Raw genomic sequence first — 24465 nt, forward strand, 5'->3', positions numbered from 1 at the left:
GATCACCTTGCATTTAAAAGCAGCAATTAAAATCACCTGACTTTGACTTGTTTCCATATTTGGTAATGATATTCATATTCAAGCGATGGTAAATAAAAATAGCCTGTAACAAGAATGTTATTTATTTTTCTTTATTTATTTGCAAGTTGGTCTACATATTAATGCACACCGCTTCACCACCTTGATTTATTTTTCAGTAGTTGAAAAATTAGCTCGTTGAATTAATATGCATGTATTCATACGCGGACATACAACAATAAAAAGCTGGATCTAACTGAATTGAAACAAACTGTGTCTTCATCGTTGTATATAAAACGCGATGGACATCAATAGAAATTAAAGAGAAAACAGACAGTGAATGTACATTTACCAGACATTAGTTTTTTGCCGAAAATTCGGTGATAGTACCGGGTATCCTTAATTAAGGCGTCTCAATACTCAAATACCATTGGTACGAAAGTCTTCATTAAGCGTTTCATATTTCACCACATATCAATGTGTATGTACGTTTGATCTCAAACTCAGGGTGCATTGCACATCTTCTAACAGATATTTGTTTCATTTTATATGCATGTACAAACAAGCTATCCTCGTTCGACTTCATATGGAGCAACTGGTCTCCGTGATTATGGGAGGTACCGCCCACTTCTGCTTCATACTTAGTTTTTTTTTAATTGAAAATAGAGAACAGCAGCAAAATAAAACCTCAACTTTATGACAAATGGGATGATTTTAGCTTCTCCATCGTCAACTTCGCATATTTATGTAGCAATATTCCATTACCACCTGCATATGGTGTGTGTATATATCTCAACTGATCCGATACAAAAGAGATTGTCTTCCGTATGGAAGGTGAAGATAACAAACAGTGATCAATCTCATAACTAAACAACTAACTAAACTCAAAACTAAACAAGACCAATTCCAAACAGTACTAAGGGTTGCAACAATGTATTTTAAAATCAAGACATGACAAAATAGGTTTTTTATAACCTGCCGATTAAACATTATCCTAAAGGAAGTATTGGCTGTATAAAAGTGGGCTTTCTCCGAGTATTACTATTTTTCCAAAAAGACCTTGATTTTAAGAAATGAAACATATAATCAATTTAGGAAATGAAACTTATACTTCTTTTCTTGATGCAGGTATCAAAGGAAAAACTGGACGGACAATTTTTTCATCAATGCGCTATAAGTTTCAATTTCTTATCATCTAAATATGTGTTTTTATAAATAGTAAAAAAAGAATTTCTCTCATCAACAAGCTTTAATTAACTTTTATGAAATGGCGCGTAGAAATACATGAAAGTAAGAATGAAAACAGCAACACAAATGGCTGATGGAGTGCGTTCAGGTCAGGTAGAGTTACAGCGCGGAATCAAATGGATTAGACGCCGAATTAAAGGTGCAATGGTTTTAAAAAGCTGAATTAGATATAATGGAAGAGAGGAAGCGGTGACTGGATGTATGTTGCATCGTATTGGAGGAGACGTTGAATACTGGTTGTATCGTGGGAACGGTGTGATTCGACTCAGCTCCATTTCAGTATCAAATCTTTATCGATTCCATGTCTCTGTTGGTCCCATAATGTAATGTGTTTTATGAACAAGGTGAAGGTCATAGTAGTAGTTTGACTTTGATGTTAGTTTGTTGCTAATCAGTCTTATCATATCTGAGAAATTCCCATCTTTCTATCAATATCGGTTCCAAAGTTATATCAGGTTTGGTATTCATGGTCAGAGGTCAAGGTCACTGTGGTCCTTTGACCTTGATACTAGTTTGTATACATTGACATCTTCTCATTTCCGAAGACCCCAGGACGCTATCATATTTTTCTAGTTATATCTCTTCTTCTATTAAGAATTTATTAAAACAATGGAAAAGAAGAAATCTGACTCCAATTGGCCAAATAACTGTTATAAAATCTCTAGCAATATCAAAAATTGTACATTTGTTTATTTCCTTACCGAATCCATCAACAGATACTAAGTAAAAAAGTCTATAGTTACCAAGGAATATGAAAAGGGTGGTTTAAAATGATAAATATATAAAATTTTATTGCAAGTATTAAAAAATATGTTGGGTTAAAAATTGCTGGAGAGTTCAGCAAAATTGCAATTTGTCATAGACGAAGATATCAATATTAGTCAGGTCATCAGATATGGCCTAACATATGCATTAAAGAATATTGAAAAATCAAAAAACAAATTTTGGCAAGATGTTCTTAATTCTTGGAAAAAACTAGAGAATTGTTTTGAAAATGCATTGACACCAGAAAAAATGGGTAAAACTGTTGTCTGGTACAACGAAAAACTTAAAGTATATACAAAAAATTAATGTCTTTGAAGAAATGGAGTAAAAACAACATTTACTTAATAAATTCGTTACTGGATGAGGAAGGAAATATAATGACTTATGCTCAATTCAAAACAATATTTGATATTAAAAATATTTTTTTGGAATTTTTTGGAGTAACACAAGTAGTAAAGAAAATGATGAAAGATTTTAATATTGATCATCTAATTAAAGAACAAGAACCAACTATTCCCTTACACATTTTACCTTTACTAGATGATAAAACCAACACTAGAAATTTTTTTCAAAATATTGAATTGTAGCAAAGAAAAACCAAATGGACAAAGAAAATGGGATAAACAATTTGAAATATCTAGTGAAGAATGGAGAGGAATTCATAATGATGTTTTTATGAACACAAAGTATAATAAATTACAATGGCTACAATATCGAGTAAATAATGTAATTTTAACTACAGACACTTTTTTGAAAATGATTGGAAACGATTTAAGCACTTTTTGTTTAGAGGAGAGAGAATCATTGGAACACATTGTGTATGATTGTGAAAAAGTCAGTATTTTTTTCTAAAGAAGTGTGCAATGTTGGTTTATTGAAACCTTTTCATTCAATATTATAACTGATAAGAATACTTTTATCCTTGGATGTTCGAAAATTAAAATGGTAAACTTTGAAAATAACCATCTGAAACATTATATATACTTAACCAAATGTACAGGATATTGTTTGTCATTGAGTACATGTAAACCACTTGGACTAATGTATACAGAGTGGAAAAACAAATTGCAAGTAAATATAATTGTAGAGATCAATTTGAAAAGAAATGGAAATTATGTGAAACATTAGCTCAAGCATAACGTAAACTATGTTAAAACAAAAATATCCTAAAATGCTTCTTTTTTAGTATTATATACATTTGTTATAATTTTTTCTTTTTCTTCGTAAGAGATGAGGTGAATGTATATTCAATCAATAGTGTGTTTAAAGTAGTATTTCATTAAATAACAACCTTCGTATTACATCATATATCTGATTGCTAATTATTATAGTATGATATTTATGAACTCAGCCAGAGTACATTGTCATTTTTTCTACTTTCTTTACTTCTAGCCATCGTTTAGTATGCATGTCTGTCCGCGTGAATGTGCGAGCGAAAGAGTTGGAATTCTTAAAACCTTGTACCCCCTGGTCAGGTTGAGTTGTAAGGGTTGTGTAAAAGCCTGACTATATACCTGAATAAATGTTGTTAAAACTGAAAAAAGACGTTATATCTCTTGAATTTTGGAACTCATTTTTCCAAACATAGTTCTATGTTGGACCCACCTCCAAAATATAATTTAACCCCATTTAATCTGAAAACAAAAACATTTCTACACAACTAGATATATTGCTTATCACATCCTTGAATTTCTAATACTTTCATCTCCTGGTTACGGATAACGGCTGCGGACAGTTTAAGGCAGAAGCAGAAGAAGCGGAAGAATAGTTAATAAGAAGCAAGCAAATACAATAAGTGAAGTGTGGGTGAGTTAATAATACCATTACATATAAACGCTCGGCATCAGGTGTGAATGTCACGGATCCTCGGAGATGACCTTAAAAACAGATGTTCCGTGTCACAGTAGGTGTGGTACGCTAAAGAACCCTCACTGCTCAATGGCCGTAAGCGCCGAGTATAGGCCTAAATTTGAAGCCCCTTCACCGGTCTTGATGACGTCTCCATATGAGTGAAAATTCTCAAGCGAGACGTTAAGCAAGATACAATCAATCAATCAAACAATATGTTGGACCCACCCCCAAAATATAACTTGACCCCATTTGATCTGAAAACAAAAACATTTCTACGCAACTAAATATATTGCCTTATCACATCCTTCAGTTTCTAATACTTTCATCTACTGGTTATGGACAACGGCTGTGGACATTTTAAGGCAGAAGAAGAAGCGGAAGAATAGTTAATAAGAAGCAAGCAAATACAATAAGTGAAGTGTGGGTGAGTCAATAATACCAGTACATATATAGTACTGGTGTCCAGTGAATGAAAAAAATTCTTCAATGTGTTTCCATTGTTATTTGGAGGAAGGCTTGTTGATGTCATAATCTCTTTGACTGGTCCTCAGCAATTCGCGTACACTGTGTTATTTTGGAGATGATCAGCAATGGCCTCGTAACAAAACTGATATTCTTCCTGAAATTAGAAAAACATGGAGTTCTCTGTACATTTGATGTGCAAAGGAAAAGAAATCGTATTTAAAAATTGAGTGGAAACTGAAAGTATTTCAATCATACCAAAGAAGATATGAACTCTGGCCGTCGGATTTGGAGTTGTCTTGTGATTGTAAATATGTCCACCTCTGTATCCATGGTAAGTTGTTCCAGAGCATTGAATACAACCAAGAATTGTCCACATCGCTTGGCCCCATCACTAAGTAATATGCAATTTTATCTCATTACTCTGAATTTATGAATTGAATTAATTTGCTATGCGACAAAATGACTATTTTCTGGAAGATTTTTTTTTATTAGAAGCGATATATAATTTCCACAAGTGTTATACCGGGTATATTTGTGTTATTTCTAGACTAAGAGAGTAATTGGCTTAACCGTTGACCAAATTAGCCTTTTTTTAATCCCCAGGTCTGGATCTTCAAATAATTCTTAAGATATTACATGTGTTTGCAAAAAAAAAAATCAAAATCAAACCTCGACAGAACCAGAATCCTTCCCTTGGGGTGGGTCCTTTCCTCCACCCTCGCTTCATTGACGAGATCAAGTAAAACTCTCTGGTTTGAGGAGTCGCTTTCTCCTTTCCATCTTCTACATTCCAGTACGCAAACGCTCATGCCACTAGCTCCCTGCAATCATGTGTTTGAGACGAAACGAATCTTGGATTATAAATACCAAACAGTACTTTATGAAATGTAAAAACAAATTTCATCAGAAAACTTTGTAAATGGACACCTTTAGGTGCAGAGTAATGCTAGTCTTGGTGACTGTGGTGGTTTGTGTACAATCTGTCATTTTAGTCGTGAATGCTCCAACCGTTTTGCTTTCATTTTTAGCAGGAAGCCAAAGTGAAGACTGAAAAAGAAAACACAAGCTTTGGGCATGGCTACAATAACGAAAGGATTTTAATATACAAAATGTGAAGCTCATGCCAATCGTAAACCGTCTTAAAGCATGTACGTAACTGCAGTGACTGGTTGGCTTCTGAGGTTGCACAAAGAGCGTGGGGTATTTTCGTCTAGACTGCTTGCATTTTGTAATTACATGCGTATATGTCGAGTTGAAAGATCGGGATTTTAATCCAGAAATAGAGTACAATGAAACAGCATAAACTTATTACATGTACATTTACAAAGTTACACACAATACTTATGTTACCGAACGTAACCTCTGAGTGTGAGATTTAAACCGTTATTTATAAAACAATTACGCTAAAATGACACCCGGGACAGTTTTGAAAGTTTACTGTGAGGTTTACAACCGAAATCAATACAAATGTATAAAACACAAAGTACAATTTCAAAATTTTCTTTAAAAACCACGATGATTATCTGTGTTGTAATTCTGAGAAACTCATCCAAACTATATAGAAAGGACATTTTGTAAACCTAAAAATGTACTCACTCATTGAAACTACATAGAAAGGATAGTTTGTAGACCTATAAAATGTAATCACTCATTCAAACTACATAAAAACGATAGTATGTAGACCTAGAAAATGTACTCACTCATTCAAACTACATAGAAAGGATAGTTTGTAGACCTAGAAAATGTACTCACTCGATACTACGAACTCCACCAAACCTTTCTATTTCATACCTATCAGTAGACTGCTATATGAGCATTGTCATCATATCAATAAAAGTTTAATAAATCATATATCGTAGAAATTTCAACAGTTTAAATATCGAGATTCGTTAAATTCGTATGCATACAATGATACCACTTTCCTTTTTTTACTCCAATTTAGCGATTGAGGTCACTCTACCCAAAATCCCCTCACCTACGACATCATTGTACAACTTTGTGATAGACATTAATTTTTTCTATATAATTAATATTTACCTTCAATGATGTTGCTATTGAAACATCTTATATATAGGTACAATTTACAAGGCCAATTTCTTTCTTGTTTGAATTCAGTAAATAGACTAATGAAAAAGTGAAAATAACGAAGAGTGACCAATGTAATAAATCCTATAAAGAATACAACATTTAAGAAGAGGACAAACACGTTCACCTGTACACACTGGTCAGAGGTGATATCGGATGCCAAGGAAGCATTTACTTTTGACCGGTCACATCCGCCATTTTGATCAGGTAAACGAAGTAATCCGTAGTCAAAATCAGCATGTAAAGAACGACTCTAGACAACTTTCACCTAATGACGAGTTGTACAATATTTGCAAATTAGATCATTATCATGACCATAAAATTTACAAAATGCTGGCTTTAAACGAGACTGTTGAAACTCACTAACAGCAACATATTTGCCAGTAGATTGTCTCGCTTTAAAAACTGTTCATAGGCAGAATACGTTTTCGCATTTTGAATCAGTTGCGACAAACATCATATACAGGTAATAAAGGAATATTGATACATAAATATGGGAAGTTCACGATGAAGTAGCTGAAGTCATCCCATTTGTCATGAAGATTAAAATCAAATAATTATATAAATGTTCCATGATTCAAAAGTGCACATTAATTTTAATCTCTCAATATTAAATTTTGATGCTTATGTCCAACATCGTATAACTACAAATATTACACATGACGTCATTGTGACATCAGAATCATACGCAGTGACCTGCAAAATGATTGGTAAATGAAAAGATACAAGACTGCTCATCATACAAATTGCCGAATTTTTCTCGACCATACCGATTCGATTTCCACCAACGGGCTCAGGGATACAATTGTAGGTGCATAATAAGCCTTCACAAGTCTCAGGAAGTCCTCTGTGTAATCTGGGAGAGGATATTGAGCACTGATGAAATTATCATTTCTTGTGAACGACTGAAAATGAAAATGAAATGAAAGACAGCATGCAGAACGTATCCATCACGTACACTGTACGTATTGTTGTATCTAATAGTTACATTCAATGTAAATGATTTATACATTTGTAGTAGTAAATTATGGTTATTTAAAACAATCTTATAGTTTTCATATCCAAATGCTGTATACCTATATATATATATATATATATATATATATATATATATATAAGAATAAAAAGCATTAATCATACATAAAAATCATAAACTGTTCCCGTAAGGAGATCCATAAAAAAATTAAGCATATGAACGTTATCAATTGATAAGGTCTGTAAAATAAAGAAAAACAATGACAGAATTGTTTTGATATATACAGAAATTAACATTTATCATGGAATCTTTGAAAAAGTTCACCTCCTAGGAGTACATGTTGTACTTTTGATTGTTCTTAAGTCTGACCATTTTCAACAGCGAATGGGTTTACTCTGCTTTGTGAGGACAAATGTATATCAGAAAACCCTTGCTAGAAAAAATGGCGGTCTGATAAACATATCGTCCTCATGTTCTATTCACAATTATATATATTACACAGCCGACAAACCTGTAAAGAAACTGCGTTGTAGTAGGTGTTCTTCCCTTTAGTGTTTGACAATGGACACATGTAGCTTTCAACTGAAATGGTTTCAAGAAAAAATACATACAATTCATCAGTCAGCCACCTGGAGATCTCTTGTCGGCGGACATCAGTAAGAATGCATCTACATACAAGGTGAAGATAACGAACAGTGATCAATCTCATAACTCCTACAAGCAATGCAAAATAGATAGTTGGGCAAACACGGACCACTGGACACACCAGAGGTGGAATCAGGTGCCTAGGAGGAGTAAGCATCCCCTTTCGACCGGTCACAACCGTCGTGAGCCCAATATCCTGATCAGGTAGACGGAGTTATCCGCAGTCAAAATCAGTGGGCCAAAAACGGCTTAACAATCGGTATAAAACACGTCAGACAGCATTTGACCCAATGCGAGGTTGTATTGACGAACTAGATCGTTATAACGACCATAGAATTTGCGAAATGCTGATTTCAATCGAGACTGTTGAAATCCCTGTACCATCAACTTGTTTGTCAGTAGCTTACCTCGATTTAAAAACTGACTATACCCAGAACAAGCTCTTGCATATCGAATCAGTTGAGATATATAAACACCATATGCAGGTGATAATGGAATATTGCTACATAAATAATTATGGGAAGTTGACGATGTATATGTATATGTTACTATGTTAAAGTGAAAGCGCATTGTAAACTCTCTTTATTAAAAGTGTGGTACCATTAGTGAAATGTAAATATTCAACTGTGATGGGAATTAATCATTAATCGGTAATATTCTATCACTATTGCAAGATGGTTGAACTGCGTTTTGTAGCACCAAGGTATTCATGTATTATACAAACTGGTTTACCAGGCAGAACACTGGGTGTGTAATTGGCTGATACGTTTTGCCGCCCTGTTTTGTAGTCTTCATGTGTGTATTCTCGTCTTCTGGACAACAGGTCCTAGAAACAAGAACTGAAGATCATTCTCATGTCACATGTTACTGTACAAAATCACAAATATCGTTCTAGAATATCCGACAAACTCCTCAAGTCATTCAGGCTAAGATATGCCGATATTTTATTAGAGATTCATATATAGAATCACCTGAAATTCAGCAGAAAGTGTTGATTTATTGGCTACTTCTCCGAGATTGATATAACAGGAATGATCCTGGAATTCTCGTAGAAATGTCCTGGTTGATACAGACCTTCCTGTTCCTCGGAATGATTCAAGTAATGCCAAGTAAACAACTCTGTATTGATCCTTAAATGCAAGGTGAAGAATATGAATTCTATTATAAACGGGTATTTAAAAAAGCTGATTTTCTCTCTTTATATTATTTGTAATGATCTAACATTCTAAACTAACCCAATACACATATCTATATGAAAGGTGAAGACAACGAACAGCGATCAATCTCATAACTCCCACAAGCAATACAAAATAGATAGGTGGGCAAACACGGATCCCCGGACACACCAGAAGTGGGACCAGGCGCCCAGGAGGAGCAAGCATATCCTGTTGAACGATCACACCCGCCGTGAGCCCCATATCCCGATCACGCAAACGGAGACATCCGTAGTCAAAATCAGTGTGTCAAGAACGATCTAACTATCTGTATGAAACACGTCAGAAAGCACCTGACGCAATGACAGGTTCCATTGATGAACTAGATCGTTATAACGACCATAGAATTTGCGAAATGCTTACTTCAATCGAGACTGTTGAAACCCCTGTACCAGAACAAGCTCTTGCATACTTGAGAGATAGAAACACCATATGCTGCTGATAATGCAATATTGCTACATAGATATGGGAAATTGACGATGAAGAAGCTGAAATCATCCCGTTTGTCACACAGTTGAAATGTCAGTTTGCCGTTAATGTCTACTTTCAATAAGTGGACGACTCTGTGGTGTTTTTCATTTCGAGCTCACAGGGATATATCGAATCGACATATGAATGAAAGTTATTAATATTAATAGACAAAACGTCGTCGATATATCTAAATGTCGAATTGAAGGCCACAGCAAGATATTTTTTCTTCTCGCGTAGACGTTTTTGAAAGAATTCTGCTTCATATGAATATAGAAACATGTCACCTAACAAAGGAGGACAATTAGTGCCCATGGAAATATTATATGTAACATATCAAGGAATGCAGGCACGATATAGCACATCTACCAAAGAGATTCTTTACAGAGAATTGAATGCTACTAACCAGATCTAGGACTTTGATTTCGAAGTTCCGTCTGAATGAGATTTGTTTGAAAACACCTGAACACCGATAAACGAGAACACATACATAACAATTACCATTTCAATTGAAATTTATTATCTATAACCTATCATGGGGCCAAATGCTCTCTGACGTGTTTCATATCAAATGTTAGACCGTTCTTAGCACAATGATTTTTACTACGAATAACTTCGTTTACCTGATCAATATATCCCGTAAAACTATCCACTAGGAATCAAAGGGAGTAAAACACAAACTTACGTCGCCCTGGATCATGTTAGCACGGCTGTTTCTCATGGTTTCTGCATACTGCCGGATATTAACTTTCCCGGTTATCTCCCCTCCGTTATTAAGCGCGTCCAATGCTATGTACGTCCCTGTCCTACCAATCCCTGCGCTGTATTGTTAAATAAAGGTCATTAGAAGTCATCAATATAATCAACGGTTGAAATAGGTCATCAATATAATCAACGGTTAAAATAGAAATAGTTGATATTATCAATGGTTAACATTCTAGTATATTAGACATGGATCTCAATTAGTCATGTATAGTAAAATAATTTCAAAAATAGGATTATTTTGGGGGAAAACCCTTCAACAACAGTGACATCATCAGCATGATAAATTATATTGAAAGTAATCAAAGTTCACTAAATCCTGTCTGGTGCGCTAAATGTTTAAAATCCAATTTCAGAATTTTGAATATATTTTGTGTCTTCCCAACAGTTTCTCATTGCTGTCATGAAGTAATGTTATTTTCACACTGAAAATATCACTGTTATGACTTCGACAGTGTGAAAATATTCAGTGGGTGAATTATACTATGTTGCTATTGAAAATATGAAAGAATAAATAGTAATACGCGCCTGCAGTGGACAAGAGTGTACTTCCCTGGATGTTCGACAGAAGTTTTCAGAACGTGTCGATGGAATACCACGAGAGCCAGCGGTTCTGGGACACCGTGGTCTGGCCACTGCGTGTAGTGGAACATACACACGTCACGCTCAACTTTATCCTGAAATTAAACAGTTAATGATCACCTATATGGAGAGTTGGAAATATTGGATCTATCTGTTGCAGAGAAAGGTGACGAAAAGATACGTACCAAAATATTATAATTCATATAAATTAAACAAATTGTATACTGATGTTTCATAATCAGAATACGACATTTAAAATTCTGGATTCTGGCACCTGGATTATATTCTATGAATCTTAATTCATCACATAATGTCCTGCATATTTTATCATGAGTTAATCTCATTATATTGCACTACAATTATGACGGGTAGGCATGATGCTAATATGTTTTCAAGGATTTGTCTTTAGTCATTACATGAAATGAAAGTTATATTCCATGCATCTTCCAAATTTCCAACATTACAACTGAAGCACGTAAATACAAAACGTTCTACATAAACATTTTTGTTTGGAAGTTAGTAACGTTTTTATATATGCATTTGCGATAAAGGTAGAAATTGTTAATTGTTACTTTTTAATGTTACAGTTAGAGTGGGAAAGGTGGAATTTGAAACAATTTAAGCTTTACCAAATTAGCTTTAGCAAAGTAGTGCAATTTATCATGCTCATACTCTCATGCTGTAAAGCATTAATTAAACTGATCCAGTTATTAGAAAATTTCCGACATTACAACTGATACATCTAAAAACGAAACGTACCAAAATAAACATTTTTGTTTGCAAGTTAGTAATGTGTTTATGTATGCATTTGCGATAAAGGTAGAAATTGTTAATTGTTACTTTTTAATGTTACAGTTAGAGTGGGAAAGGTGGAAATGGGAACAATCTAAGCTTTACCAAATTAGCTTTAGCAATGTAGTGCAATTTATCTTCATCGTATGTTGTACAATCCAACATCTTGAACTACCCAGACACAAAATTAGGCAACAAACTGTGAATTATACATTAGATATAAAGCATATTATGTACATTCCGGTATACGGTGCAATTCACTAGATATCAGGATATCCCCAATTTGATTCCTGTCATGTTCAGACTCAATATACATAGATAGATAGTGTAAATTAAAGTATGGTTCATCATTTTATTATAAGCACATAACCTTTCATCTATTTGTCTTCATAATCCACTTTTCGTCAATGATATAGGTGCACATTTTCTGCTTGACAATTTTAATCTTATATTACAGATAATTCTGCTTCACATACTTTAATATAATTTTGGCCATAGCATGACCCATTTTCTCAGCTGAAGTAGAATATTTAATGACGTAAATTTGCGAGACTCACGGCGCTGTTTTGCAAGCGGAAGTGTCTGATGACGTAGTCCGCGTATACGTTTTCTTTCTGGTTTCGTATGCTGATGTTGCCTTTCTTGATCTTGTCACTGGAATTTGGCCAGTATTGGGCACATTTGTTCTGATAAAGATAGGGTCCAAGTAAGGTTATTATCATAATACAACTTTACTGCGAGTAAGATCACGTTACGTACATGTAGAGCCATGTGATCAGTTTATTATCCCCTTATTGCATATGTACAAAATGTATCCCTTGTATGCATGCTATTAATCATTGATTTTGAATCATAATATCAAGTCTCTTTCTAACCTTATTTCCCTCTTTGAGATTCGTCAGACAAACAATTACACTAATGTCTTCTTGCCACACCATTTTCCAGAAATCAACAATTGTCTTAGATTTTGGTCCTGATAAATATAAACAGGCATATTGAAACACACCCAGGATTCAGAGTTAACAAACCATCAAAAGAAAATGGCATGTCCGGTCTTCTTTTTCAATTTTACAAATTCACAAAATGCGTTGGGATAATAACGCACACTTGAAAATCAATGTATGAAGATATACATTGTATATTTACCTTGCGCTCCAATATACGATTTCTTTCCTTGCACATCCTGTGACCATGACGAAATTGAAGATTAATATTACGAACAAAATTACTCATTGATTTTTCAACAATTTCAATCTGCCTTTCTAGTATAAAAATTAAATGATGGCTACTCATTTGCATCATATATGTAGATTTTATTTCTTTGGTGATACAGAGTTTTACTTGTGTACTTCATTAACATTAACCACTATAAAAATCAATTCAAATCACTGACCTCAATATAATTCGCGTTAATGTAGTCTGACTCTTTTGGTGATGTTTTCAGAACAATACGTGAATGATCATCTCCTCAAAACAAAATATACACTATTTATTTATCCCAACACTTATTACTAGTTCAATGAACGTCACATTGAGACACTTACACGGGAAAATCGTTGTGTACCGATTTTTGGGAACATTTTCCTGTTTCTTTCCTTCATTACATGGGTGTAGTTCTCCTCTAGGAATTGTCTACACATACCAGTGAATGAAACGATAAAATTGTATTCGTAGAGAAATAATGTTAATACAATAAAAGTCTATTTGCAACATTAATAGAAAATATTGAATATTCTATTTCACAGAATTGTGAAAACTCATTCTTAATCTTTATTATAAATCTTCGTCAGATATTTTGAATGACTTGATTCCACACTTACAACGAAAAACTTAAGACAGGAGTTATATTTTCAAAACAAACAAATACACCACCAGTTTAAAGCCTAAAAAATAACACTAAAACGTTTAGTACACCACTTTAAGATATTAAGAAATTATAGACAATCAAGCGCAATATTCACTTAATTTGAATTGAACCATTCATATAGGGCCTATACAGTTTACCTGTTACATAATTTTATTAATTAAAAAACACGTACAATATATTCTTCTTTGAACTTGGCATTCTGATTTTCAGACAAGACGAATATTGCTGTATCTAAATCTGCGACGGATATGTCTATTTTAGTATTCGTCATTAGCATTTCCCCCTCAGGTTTTAATTTTAAGCCAGGATTTCTGATTCCACTCATTTTCATATCTTCATGTCTTTTATCACCTGTAAAATATCATAACAATTGAATTACGACACGTGATGCTAATATAAGTCAACAGAAAAAATATTCAGCAAGATTTACTTTTGCCTGTGCTCATATTTTCTTCTTCCCCAAATCATTGATTTACTAATCGCAAAGATTTTCAACATAAGTACGTTAATATTGATTATTTGTCTCTGAAATGATATGCCACACTTGATATCATTAAGATGTAGGTATCTTTTACAGCAGTAGAATTACCTATTGTTAACGTTTCTGGGACAGAAGAAAACGTTATCGTCTCCGTATCTTCATGCTTTCTCTCCTTCTTTCTCCTCCATCTACATAAATACAAAATACCGTTTTAAATCTAAGTTTTATCTATATTTACGCCTTAATGTCTTCACAAATTCATTTTAATCTATCTATTAAAATGGAGTTATTCGACTATGTGCTTAATGTTTACAAAGGAAAATAGTTAAAACGAACATTATGTAATTTGTTAACATCCGTCAATAGATGAAATACTAATACCGTATAAACAGTATCCCTGTGATGAGTACAACAATAAGACCCACAGCTCCTACCGCCCCTCCCACAGCTCCTGCTACTGCGCCAGAATATGTCGTATCGGACTGTGCTGCAGAATCTCCTGACCCCGAAAACTCTGGTAATGAAAATATTCTCTCAAATACATGATGATGGGAGAACAAATACAGTAGAGTACTTTGGTTGCATCACCTATATGTAGTACAAGAGAAAACTTGGGAAAATGTATATATCTCAAAAACGTATTTACATTTAAAGCAATATATACCGTAATTTTTTTTAAGTTATCGTATGATTAAAAAAAGATGCGTTTTATGTTATATACTTTATGCAATTCATACAATTTGACTCAATTGCATTAAAAAGTAATCAAGGTAATTTCCTATTTGATCATGTATTCTCTGAGTTGGATGGTGAACGCCCCATTTTGAAATATTCATGATCACGTGACGTTGCACGGGGAATTTCTAAAGTCAACAAATACATGGCGTCATGAAAGCTTGAACGGCCTGCATGCTGTTGGCGGGACACTTTCAGCGATAAAAGACAGTCAGAAGGAAACAGGGTAAAGACACCTACTTTGAGCAATGAAGGGGAATTGGATTACATGTTTTGACAGGAAATCGCTATTCAGTAAGACTACATACTGTAAATCCACATCTTCCATGGCATGTATGGTGTTTTTAATAATATTTTTTGCGCTCGCTTGCGCACAAGCACCATAAACGTCATTCCTCCATAAATATGCATTAGAAAACCACTCCCTTAGATTGAGTAGACCAGCACTCCATTAATACATGCATATAATTTGTCGAAAATGTCAAATCGTTTCATTTTTTTAAATAGTTTATTATACTGAAAAAAAAATTGTTCTGGTTCTTAACATCGAATAAAATACTGCACATATACATTCAATAAATAATATAGAATTGAGAACAGGTAGAATACGGACGCTGAAGAAAACAAGAATACCGCAAACGGTACATAATACGCCCGTGAAATGCTTACATAGGGTGTTTTTCTTGTGCTATAATTTGTATAACTTTGCTTCAGGTAGTACATGTATCAGCCGTCATGAGGATGTGACAAACTTTCATATGAACAAAGGGTCTTAGCTTAAAAATCGAGATTTCCCCAAAATGGACCAAGTTCAACAACCTGTAATTTTTAAAAAAAATGGAAGAAAATCAAAATCCTTCCCCAGATGCACATCTTCAATACCCATACAAACACTCCACAAATTAAGATGGTCGTCACTTGAAAACTGTGGGAGGAGTTGGCCGGAGAAATTATGTACCCTCCATAGAATATTAATTTCCAAATAGACTAAGTTCAACAACCTGTAATTTTCTCAATAATTGTAGAAATCAAAATCCATCCCACATGCACATCTGCAGTACCTATACAAACACTCCACAAAATAAGAAGGTCCTCACTTGAAAACTGTGGGAGGAGTTGGGCAGACAAATTATGTACCCCCCCCCCCCCCCCCCCATAGAATATTAATTTCCAAATAGACTAAGTTCAACAGCCTATAATAATCTCAAAAATTGTAGAAAATCAAAATCCATCCCACATGCACATCTTCAATACCCATACAAACACCCACAAAATAAGAATGTTCTCACTTGAAAACTGTGGTAGGAGTAGGGCGGACAAATTATGTACCCTCCATATAATAATTATTTCCAAATAAAGGGGCAAAACTCCTGGAAAAGAGGTCAAAATGGATCAAAATTGCAGTATGATCTAGAGTGACCCACAATGAAGCTACACAGCAAGTTTCAGCATGATATGTGAAAGGGAAATGCAATTATAAAGAGAAAACCCCGAACGGACGGACGGAAGGACGGATAGATGGACGGACGGACGGACGTACAGGCATCGCTGTACCATAATACGGGCGTATAAAAACTAGAGCAAAAATCTTATTTTCATATCTTTTTTTATTTTGGGAAATGTCACACCAATAAATCTATGAGGGATTCGTGTTACATATACGAAGCCTGCAGTTAAAGTTATGAAAATATTTCACCTTCAAAGGTATCGATTCTTAGAATAGATACATTGTAAAATATATGGGAAAAGATGTCAATGCGAACAAAATAATATATTGTTAGAAACAATAAGCCATTTTTATGTAGCAAAGTTATCAATTTCTTTCCTCTACGTTTGTTCTCCAAAGTTTGAGGTAATGTTCATAATTCGATTAAGAGGTTTTGTAATCACCTTTTCTAGATAAAACTAGCCAAAAAATCTATAATTACATGTTTTATTGGGTTGAATTCTAATTTTTCTCAACATACGCAAATCTTGATAATTTGGGAAAACCGAGTGTATGAAGTAATATTGAGCACAATATGTTACTTCTAGGATTTCCAAATGTAACTAGACGAAGTTATTGTAAATATATATTTGTAACCTATATACATGAAAGGTGAAGATAACGAACAGTGATCAATCTCATACCTCCTATACGCAATACAAAATAGAGAGTTGGGCAAACACGGACCCCTGGACACACCAGAGGAGAATTAGATGCCTAGGAAAAGTAAGCATCCCCTGTCGACCGGTCACACCCGCCGTTAGCCTTATACCCTGATTAGGTAAACGGAGTCATCCGTAGTCAAAATCAGTGTGCCAAGAACCACCTAACAATAGGTATGAAATACCTCAGACAGCATTTGACCCCTGATTATACTTCGATACAACCGATCGCAATAGCTTAGTGGTAGACTGTTCGCTTCGTGAGTTCGAGCCTCGCTCGTGCCATGGCCGCGTCAAACATTAGACATTAATATAGGTAGTGACTGCTCCTTCTCCAAACATTCGGTATCAAGAAGAGAAAATTGTTTTTGCTTCTTGATACCTTAAAAACGGAGGTTCCATGAGTGCTAAACATTAAAAAATAAATGAACATCACTTTTTAGCTGTTCATGGTCAATATGAACGGATTTGGATTTGAGGCAAATTATGTGAATCGCGTTAGCGATTCAAAGAGAATTTGCCTCAAATCCAAATACGTTCATATTGATTATGGACAGCTCAAAAGTGCTGTTCATTTCTTATATTTATATTCATTTACTAAAACACCGTTTGCTTACATTGCTTCTATGCCTAGCCTCTGTCACATTAGTATTGTGACGTACGTCAACACATAGACATAACGTCACCCTTCGTCTCACCCTGCCTTTTATCAACATTGCACGCTGCACTGTATTTTGGAACTAGGAGACCGCAAGATTGGGATGATAATCCGCGTAAGTTCACAATCTTAATCCGAGTTGTGACTTGCGGGATGTTTGTGACACATGTTGTGGTTTTAAAAATCATTACGCTCTCTCAGTCGCGTGCTTTAAGCTAGTTCATAATCCGTTCATAGTCAATATGAACGGACTGTGTCGCGTGCTGAAATTAGCTGGTTCATAGAGGAAAATGAGATTTGTAATATAAATATAGGTCTATATTTGTGGTATTTCACCTACAGCTGGTAACGTCTTAATAAGTGAAAACTTTTCGACGGAACGTAAAACAAACAAACAAATAATCAACCAATAATCAATTGCAATCAATTGATTGTTGCACACATTGTGATTGGTACGTGTAGTACCTGAAGGAGAACACATTTGAATTGAAGAACGTGTAATGGGAACCTTTACCATTCTTAGACTTGACCCAAACAGTAGATTTTCTCAAACGTAATATTTGGTTTATTTGAAATTCTAATAAAATAATTCGTTTAAAGATTTGCAATTTAGGAACTTACTTTCACTACAGCCAGGGGACACTGTCCACCCAGAAGAACATGTGCAGGATCCGCCAACATGATCACATTCGCCGCGACATTTCTTAGAACAATTCTGGGAGCAGTCGATTCCATATGTTCCTTTGTCACATGCTTAAATACATACACAATTCACATATTCGCAATTAATAAAAGAAATAAATAATGAGATTTGTGTTACTATTTTTATTAAATACATACACCTGTTGCAGAAACTTCCCAAGTAACCTAGTGTACAGCCCTCGAGGCAAGATCCAGTGATTGGATTACATGTCATGTTTCTGCATTGACTGCTGCAGTGATTTCCACAAGCTTTACCGTAGGTTCCTGCTGAACATTCTAGAATATGATTAGAGGGTAACAATATCAAATGATTTATTTATATCTTGAGCTTTTACTGCAAAATAATGTATTTGTGTTCTACAACTTGACAGTTTTTATGGAAAAGTATGTCTGCTCTATATTGTTCTTTCTGTACTATCTACTTACTTTTTGATGTACATGTACATGTAATGTATGAATGAAAGATGTTAAAGATACCAATTTCTTCACGAAAATCATATGTATACTCGCATGTCTGCTTTTCTCTATTAATATGTATTGTAATAACCCAAATTGCATATATTGCTTTACATTTTGTAAATAGAGATCAATAGTGATTATACTGATAAGCCTTAAAGTAACTTCTTATGCAATTATTATTTGATATTTCAAAGCTATAAAATACAAAGAACATTAAGAATATTAATGGTAATATTTAATTATACAATGTAAAAATAAGAAACGTCATAGCTAAAATTACTCTTTTCGCAGTTGGGAGTCCTCCATCCCGGTTTACATCCGTATGTACAGCTGCCTGTGATGTGGTAACATGACTGGTTGACACAGTTCTCGTTACATCGTACAGAACAGTTTTCTCCATACCAGCCATCATTACAAACTATAACAATGGACTAAAATGGACTAAATGATAATTATTTCAAAACGTCGAAACTCTTACTACAGTATTTCACCACTGACTTATTTTCGTCAAAATCCTAAAAGGGTGATCAAAAGTTGACTAAATTTACACATAATTCTAAAGTAACAATAAATGGTTTTGCGCGAATTTAAGACGGTGCAAAATAATTTTTGTAAAATACCACGGGGCAAAATTTTCCCTTTACAGATCATTTTCCTTTAATAATAAATGGTGAAAATCATACTAATGTGCTCTATTTAAATTCAAAAGAAATTTTCATCATACATCTTTAAAAATGTTACATTGCCATGTTTTTCATTTTCCTTAAGCAACAACTTCTCCTAAAACGTTCAATCTTTTAAAATTTTCCTGGTCAGACTCCCTTTGTTCAAGGATACCCTTTCAAGGATATCCTGTAAGACGATGATTTCATTGTTTCATATGACAAAACACAACTGGAGCCCAATGATTCTCTTACAACCTTCAATCAATTAACGTAAAACACCTGACACAGCATGGCTATGCTAGTAGTTACGATTGTTACTTACTAACTTTATGATCCTAGAGTGTTTGTAAATTGATTTATCAGCATTCGTCTAAATGTCAAGCTGTATCACAATTTTCAGCATTCCCTCACAGAGCTTTAGCAGTGAACGTGCAAACAAAAATATGTACACGCCTTATTGGTAACCTGAGTACTAGTGAAATTATCACTTGCCCCCAAAAGCTATCAAATCTAAAAATAAAAAATCCTTGTTCTGAATATCTAAGCTAAATTCTAAGATTCAGCAACAGTATAAAACAAGATGTGTTCTTAATGCAAGGGGTCCGTGTTTGCCCAACTATCTATTTTGTATTGCTTGTAGGAGTTATGATATTGATCACTGTTCGTTGTCTTCACCTTGCATGAGCACTGTATGGATAACTGGGATCCATTCTTGAGTCATAACCCTGGGATTACGAAATTCACAATTACGTTACATCATCTTCTACTTTTCCTAAATATGCGCGTAATTTTTATACCGTATCAGCAAACTTTGAAATGATAAAGACAATAATCACGATAATAATTGTGGATCCGCCCTGGAACCACAATCCCTCACCCTGGGATCTTAAAATTTACAATTTGGTAAGGGACTACCTGAAATCCTTAATATCCATTTAGTATCAATTTAGTATCAATAGAACTAAAGAAGATGTTTAACACATAAACACAATATACCAAGTTTGACCTCGTCCTGGAGTCAGAACTTCTACCCAAGGGGTAGTTTTAATACATACATGTACCATCCTGCTTTACATCATTTTACATTTAGTTTTTCTTACAAATTTGTGTTTATAGAGAATATTTGTTATAAAATTGGTTAAGTTTGCCCCACCCGTAAAGCCCCAAGAATGCAGGAGTCCTGAAATTTTCAATTTATGTCCCTTGTTCCAAAGATGCTTCATACCATAAATGAAACGATTTAGAATGGTAGTTATCAAGAAGTTAAAAATGCTTAAGTGTTAACATATTTAATGAATGGCCATTTTGGCCCCACCCCGACACCTCATGACCAAAAACAGGAAACAAACCCAGGATACAGACCTACAAAACACTGGCGGAAACGGAGTTGCAGTTGATGCAATGCAGAGATACCAAACAAAGAAGAACATAAACGTCCTGTACTATTCATGAAGTATTTAACAATTTAACAATTACAGCCGACGAACAGAAAAAAACACAGATCAAATAGGCATATGTTAATTACACGTTTAGAAAGCGATATGTACATATTACCTGTAACATCACAAAATACAACGTACGGGCACCAAAACAGGTATATATATATATATATATATTCAACTGATAATGGAATACTGACTAGCGTCAATATGCTTGCAAAATGTTTTGTAACTGTACATGAAACAACCCTTCGAAGATAGAAAATAGACAAATGTATATGGATACTGTTTTTTGGGTAAAAATACATAATATGAAGTTCGTTAAAGACTGTCTTACTTTGTTAAGTAAGAACTGGATACCTACTTTCTTCACATTTACTTCCTTGGAATCCATCGTCACAGCCATGTTTACAACGTCCGTCTATATGGTTACAATGATTACTTTCAGATCGGCAACGGGAACTGCAGTTCTCTGAGCAATTCGATCCGTACCGGCCAACTGAACATACTATCAATATTAAACATAATTATTTATAATATTGTATTATACAAAAATATTCTTCACAGATACATATGTATGTAAATACAAAACAATTTAATGACAACAATTTCAAATTATTACCTTGCCTATCCAATAATTGTATTAAAATGTAAAACTTATACGGTATCAAATTTGATGCACCAGATGCGCATTTCAACAAATAATCTATCTTCAGTGATGCTCAACCGAAATTTTTGAAATCCGAAATAAAAGTAAACCTGTAGCCCCTAAGAGCTATTTTAGGGGAAAGCAGAGTGCCAAAAAAAGTGGAGTCAAATTCGTCTAAGGATAAGAGCTATGCATGAGGGAGACAATCCTTAATTTTGAAAGTGATAGATTACTATCAGATCTAAATATATAACTGAGAAGTTATTAATGTTATAATAGAAAAGAACCCAGTAGACAAACCCAACATGAATGATCAGAATGTACAAGAATGCTTCTAAACCACACTTTAATCGTTATATCACACCTTTGTCACAGAGTTCCCCGGTATATCCTGCACTGCAGCCTCCGTCACATCTTCCTGTTGTCCTGTTACAAGGGAGGTAATTCAAACACTGTCTACTACAGTGATACATACAATCAGGGCCGTATGATTCTGCAGGACACTCTGGTAATATATTTCATCGGAAAATTTATCATTTTCAATAAAGATACATATTTCCGTTTCATATAGATTGCTACTTTCCTGTCCTATTCATCAAATCTAAAATCTATTGATATTTAACCATAAAATATTCCACGATATTTATTAAACTTCCATTCGAAATCTGTTAGGATAATGACAGTTGACTTACCTGTGTTACAATGTGTTCCTGTCCATCCATTACCACAGCCATAGTCACATTGTCCAGTGGTGAGATTACAGGACATGTTGTCTCTGCAGTGTCCAGTACACGTAGATCTACACTGTAGGCCGTAATATCCAGCTGGACATGCTACCAAAAATGTCATTCTTTTGATAAGTTGTGCCTTGTCATATATCCTTTTATATGGTCTATCTATGGAATATATATACTTTAAAGTATCAATAATGTTTTAATGATATGACAAAAGTAATCTTACACGTGTTACAAAATTCTCCCACCCATCCTGCAGTACAAGCCAAACACGTTCCGTTGACAATGTCACATCTCAATTCCTGACAGTTGTTTGGACAGGGTACATCACAGTTATATCCATACACACCGGGTTCCTTACAACCTATGATATAATAAATATACCACATCATTTATTGTACACTAATTGGATTTTTAACCGTTTAATTATGTAGCACACAATTACCTGTTACAGTTACTTCACATAATTCAGTGATAGCTGGAGTTGTTTCATATCCTGTAGGATAAGTGGTTCCGTCGAGTCTTTCATTGTAAAATATAACGTAACGTCCATGTTGGACACAAGTTGTACTGAAATCCAAGGGCGGTAACTCCTGTCCGTTCTTGTAACATAGATACCCACCCTCCTTTATAGTTGTGTTTGACACATAGAGTGAAAAACCAGCAAAACGTCCTCTTTGTCTCATGACTGAAATTATCAATTTATGATGATACTGTTATCAGTTGGAAAAAAGAGAAAGACTTTTCCTCGATATATAAGCGATGAGAGTTGACCATTTGTATCAACATTCTATTAGAAAACCACATTTTCTTTTATCTATATGCTATGGTTTTTGATCAAAGTATTGAAAACGATGAAGGAAATTGGAATATGTAAAATGTTAGAAAAAGAGCAAGGTACAAGCACTATTGCACCTGCGAAAGGTAACCTTAAAGTGAAACTGACTAAAGAAGAATGTACTGATACCATTCCCACAATAGGAAAGTGTAACAACTGTGTAATTCACTATACACTTATGGACTGTTTAGTAGGGAGACATAACATATTATCCTGTCTTAGTAGGGTTATTACCTTCGGACACCTATCATGATAGTTTTATTAGAATCTACAATAAAAAAAAAACCCATATCAAACATTTATTGACTTGTGCCATATTTAGAATTTTAAACGACAACAAAATCGTAACAACTTTTCCTGCATATTTAAATACATTTTTAATGGTTTTCGAGGGTGTAATGAATGTTACCCATAACTGCATGCACCATCTTATTTTATATTCGTAAATTTTCGTAACGTTTTTCATAAAACAAAAGAGTAACCATCAAGTGAAATGCAAAATTGAATTAAATTGGGAGTATCTATCTTCTCAATTGTTATTTGTGACCGTTAATGTTGACACCGACGTCACTATTAGAATTTATTAATTAACGTTCCAGCAAATTCTTAATTTACTTTTATTATAGTTATATCGCTTGCGTCATTAAAATCTATAAGAGTAAGTTACCGCACGTGAAGGAGACAATTCGTGACCAGCCCTCGACCAATGAAATTGACTGCATTATTCTGAAGGATAATAATATATAAATATTGCATGTAGTTGAAGGTAACATTGAACATTTTCACCCCGGGAAAACAATTTTCGAGCGAGTCGTAGCCGACTACATGCATTAATTGTTTTATTATAATGAATGTTATTTAAACATCAAAGCAGAAAAACTTTAGTCCGTTGACATTTGATCAATCACTACCTTGCGATGCTTTGTACATTAATGCGGGTATTCGTGTTTATTACAAACGCTCAAACGATGTTGTCTAACAATCTACGGCGAACCGTACGCGCACAAATTTGACACATGTGATCTTTATAATATCACCCGTCGTCAATTAAAGTTATCCGTTGTTAAATACTGTCATCCTGCGGCGCGTGCTTTCTATTCTCAGAGCGAAATATAATGTGTTTTCAAATGCTTTTCGATCAATCAGATTGGAGCATATTACATGAAAGTATTACAAGATCAATTGATATTCCTCTAATGATGCATTTTTTGTAAGAGTT

At 34.3% G+C, this 24465-nt stretch overlaps 1 protein-coding gene across 1 annotated transcript; it reads right to left on the reverse strand.

Annotated features, from left to right (window-relative positions):
* Window positions 1-935: 935 nt before the first annotated feature.
* LOC125669309 (receptor-type tyrosine-protein phosphatase epsilon-like) lies at window positions 936-23096 on the reverse strand. Its single transcript, XM_056161479.1, has 24 exons — window positions 22854-23096; window positions 22635-22772; window positions 22367-22507; window positions 22039-22179; window positions 19202-19339; window positions 18382-18513; window positions 14601-14733; window positions 14328-14407; window positions 13911-14089; window positions 13416-13503; window positions 13265-13335; window positions 13018-13054; window positions 12747-12844; window positions 12429-12557; window positions 11026-11174; window positions 10421-10556; window positions 9025-9183; window positions 8786-8879; window positions 7920-7990; window positions 7203-7337; window positions 5275-5394; window positions 5017-5168; window positions 4603-4738; window positions 936-4501 (listed from the first exon to the last, which is right to left on the reverse strand). Exons 1-24 carry the CDS (start codon window positions 23092-23094, stop codon window positions 4430-4432), a joined length of 2970 nt encoding a protein of 989 aa, XP_056017454.1. The 5' UTR covers window positions 23095-23096; the 3' UTR covers window positions 936-4429.
* Between the last annotated feature and the right edge of the window lie 1369 nt (window positions 23097-24465).

Source organism: Ostrea edulis, chromosome 4, assembly GCF_947568905.1.
Source record: "Ostrea edulis chromosome 4, xbOstEdul1.1, whole genome shotgun sequence".
NCBI classification, from domain to species: domain Eukaryota; kingdom Metazoa; phylum Mollusca; class Bivalvia; order Ostreida; family Ostreidae; genus Ostrea; species Ostrea edulis.

Bases quoted from the DNA above. Each gene is read 5' to 3' on its own strand.
- LOC125669309 (XM_056161479.1), bottom strand. From the start codon at position 23,094: ATGAGACAAAGAGGACGTTTTGCTGGTTTTTCACTCTATGTGTCAAAC. The intron at 22,180-22,366 runs GTAAGTCAACTG...ATATATTACCAG, and splicing joins AGGAACACATTGTAACACAG to AGTGTCCTGCAGAATCATAC. The intron at 7,338-7,919 runs GTTTGTCGGCTG...TTTCATTTTCAG, and splicing joins ACAACGCAGTTTCTTTACAG to TCGTTCACAAGAAATGATAA.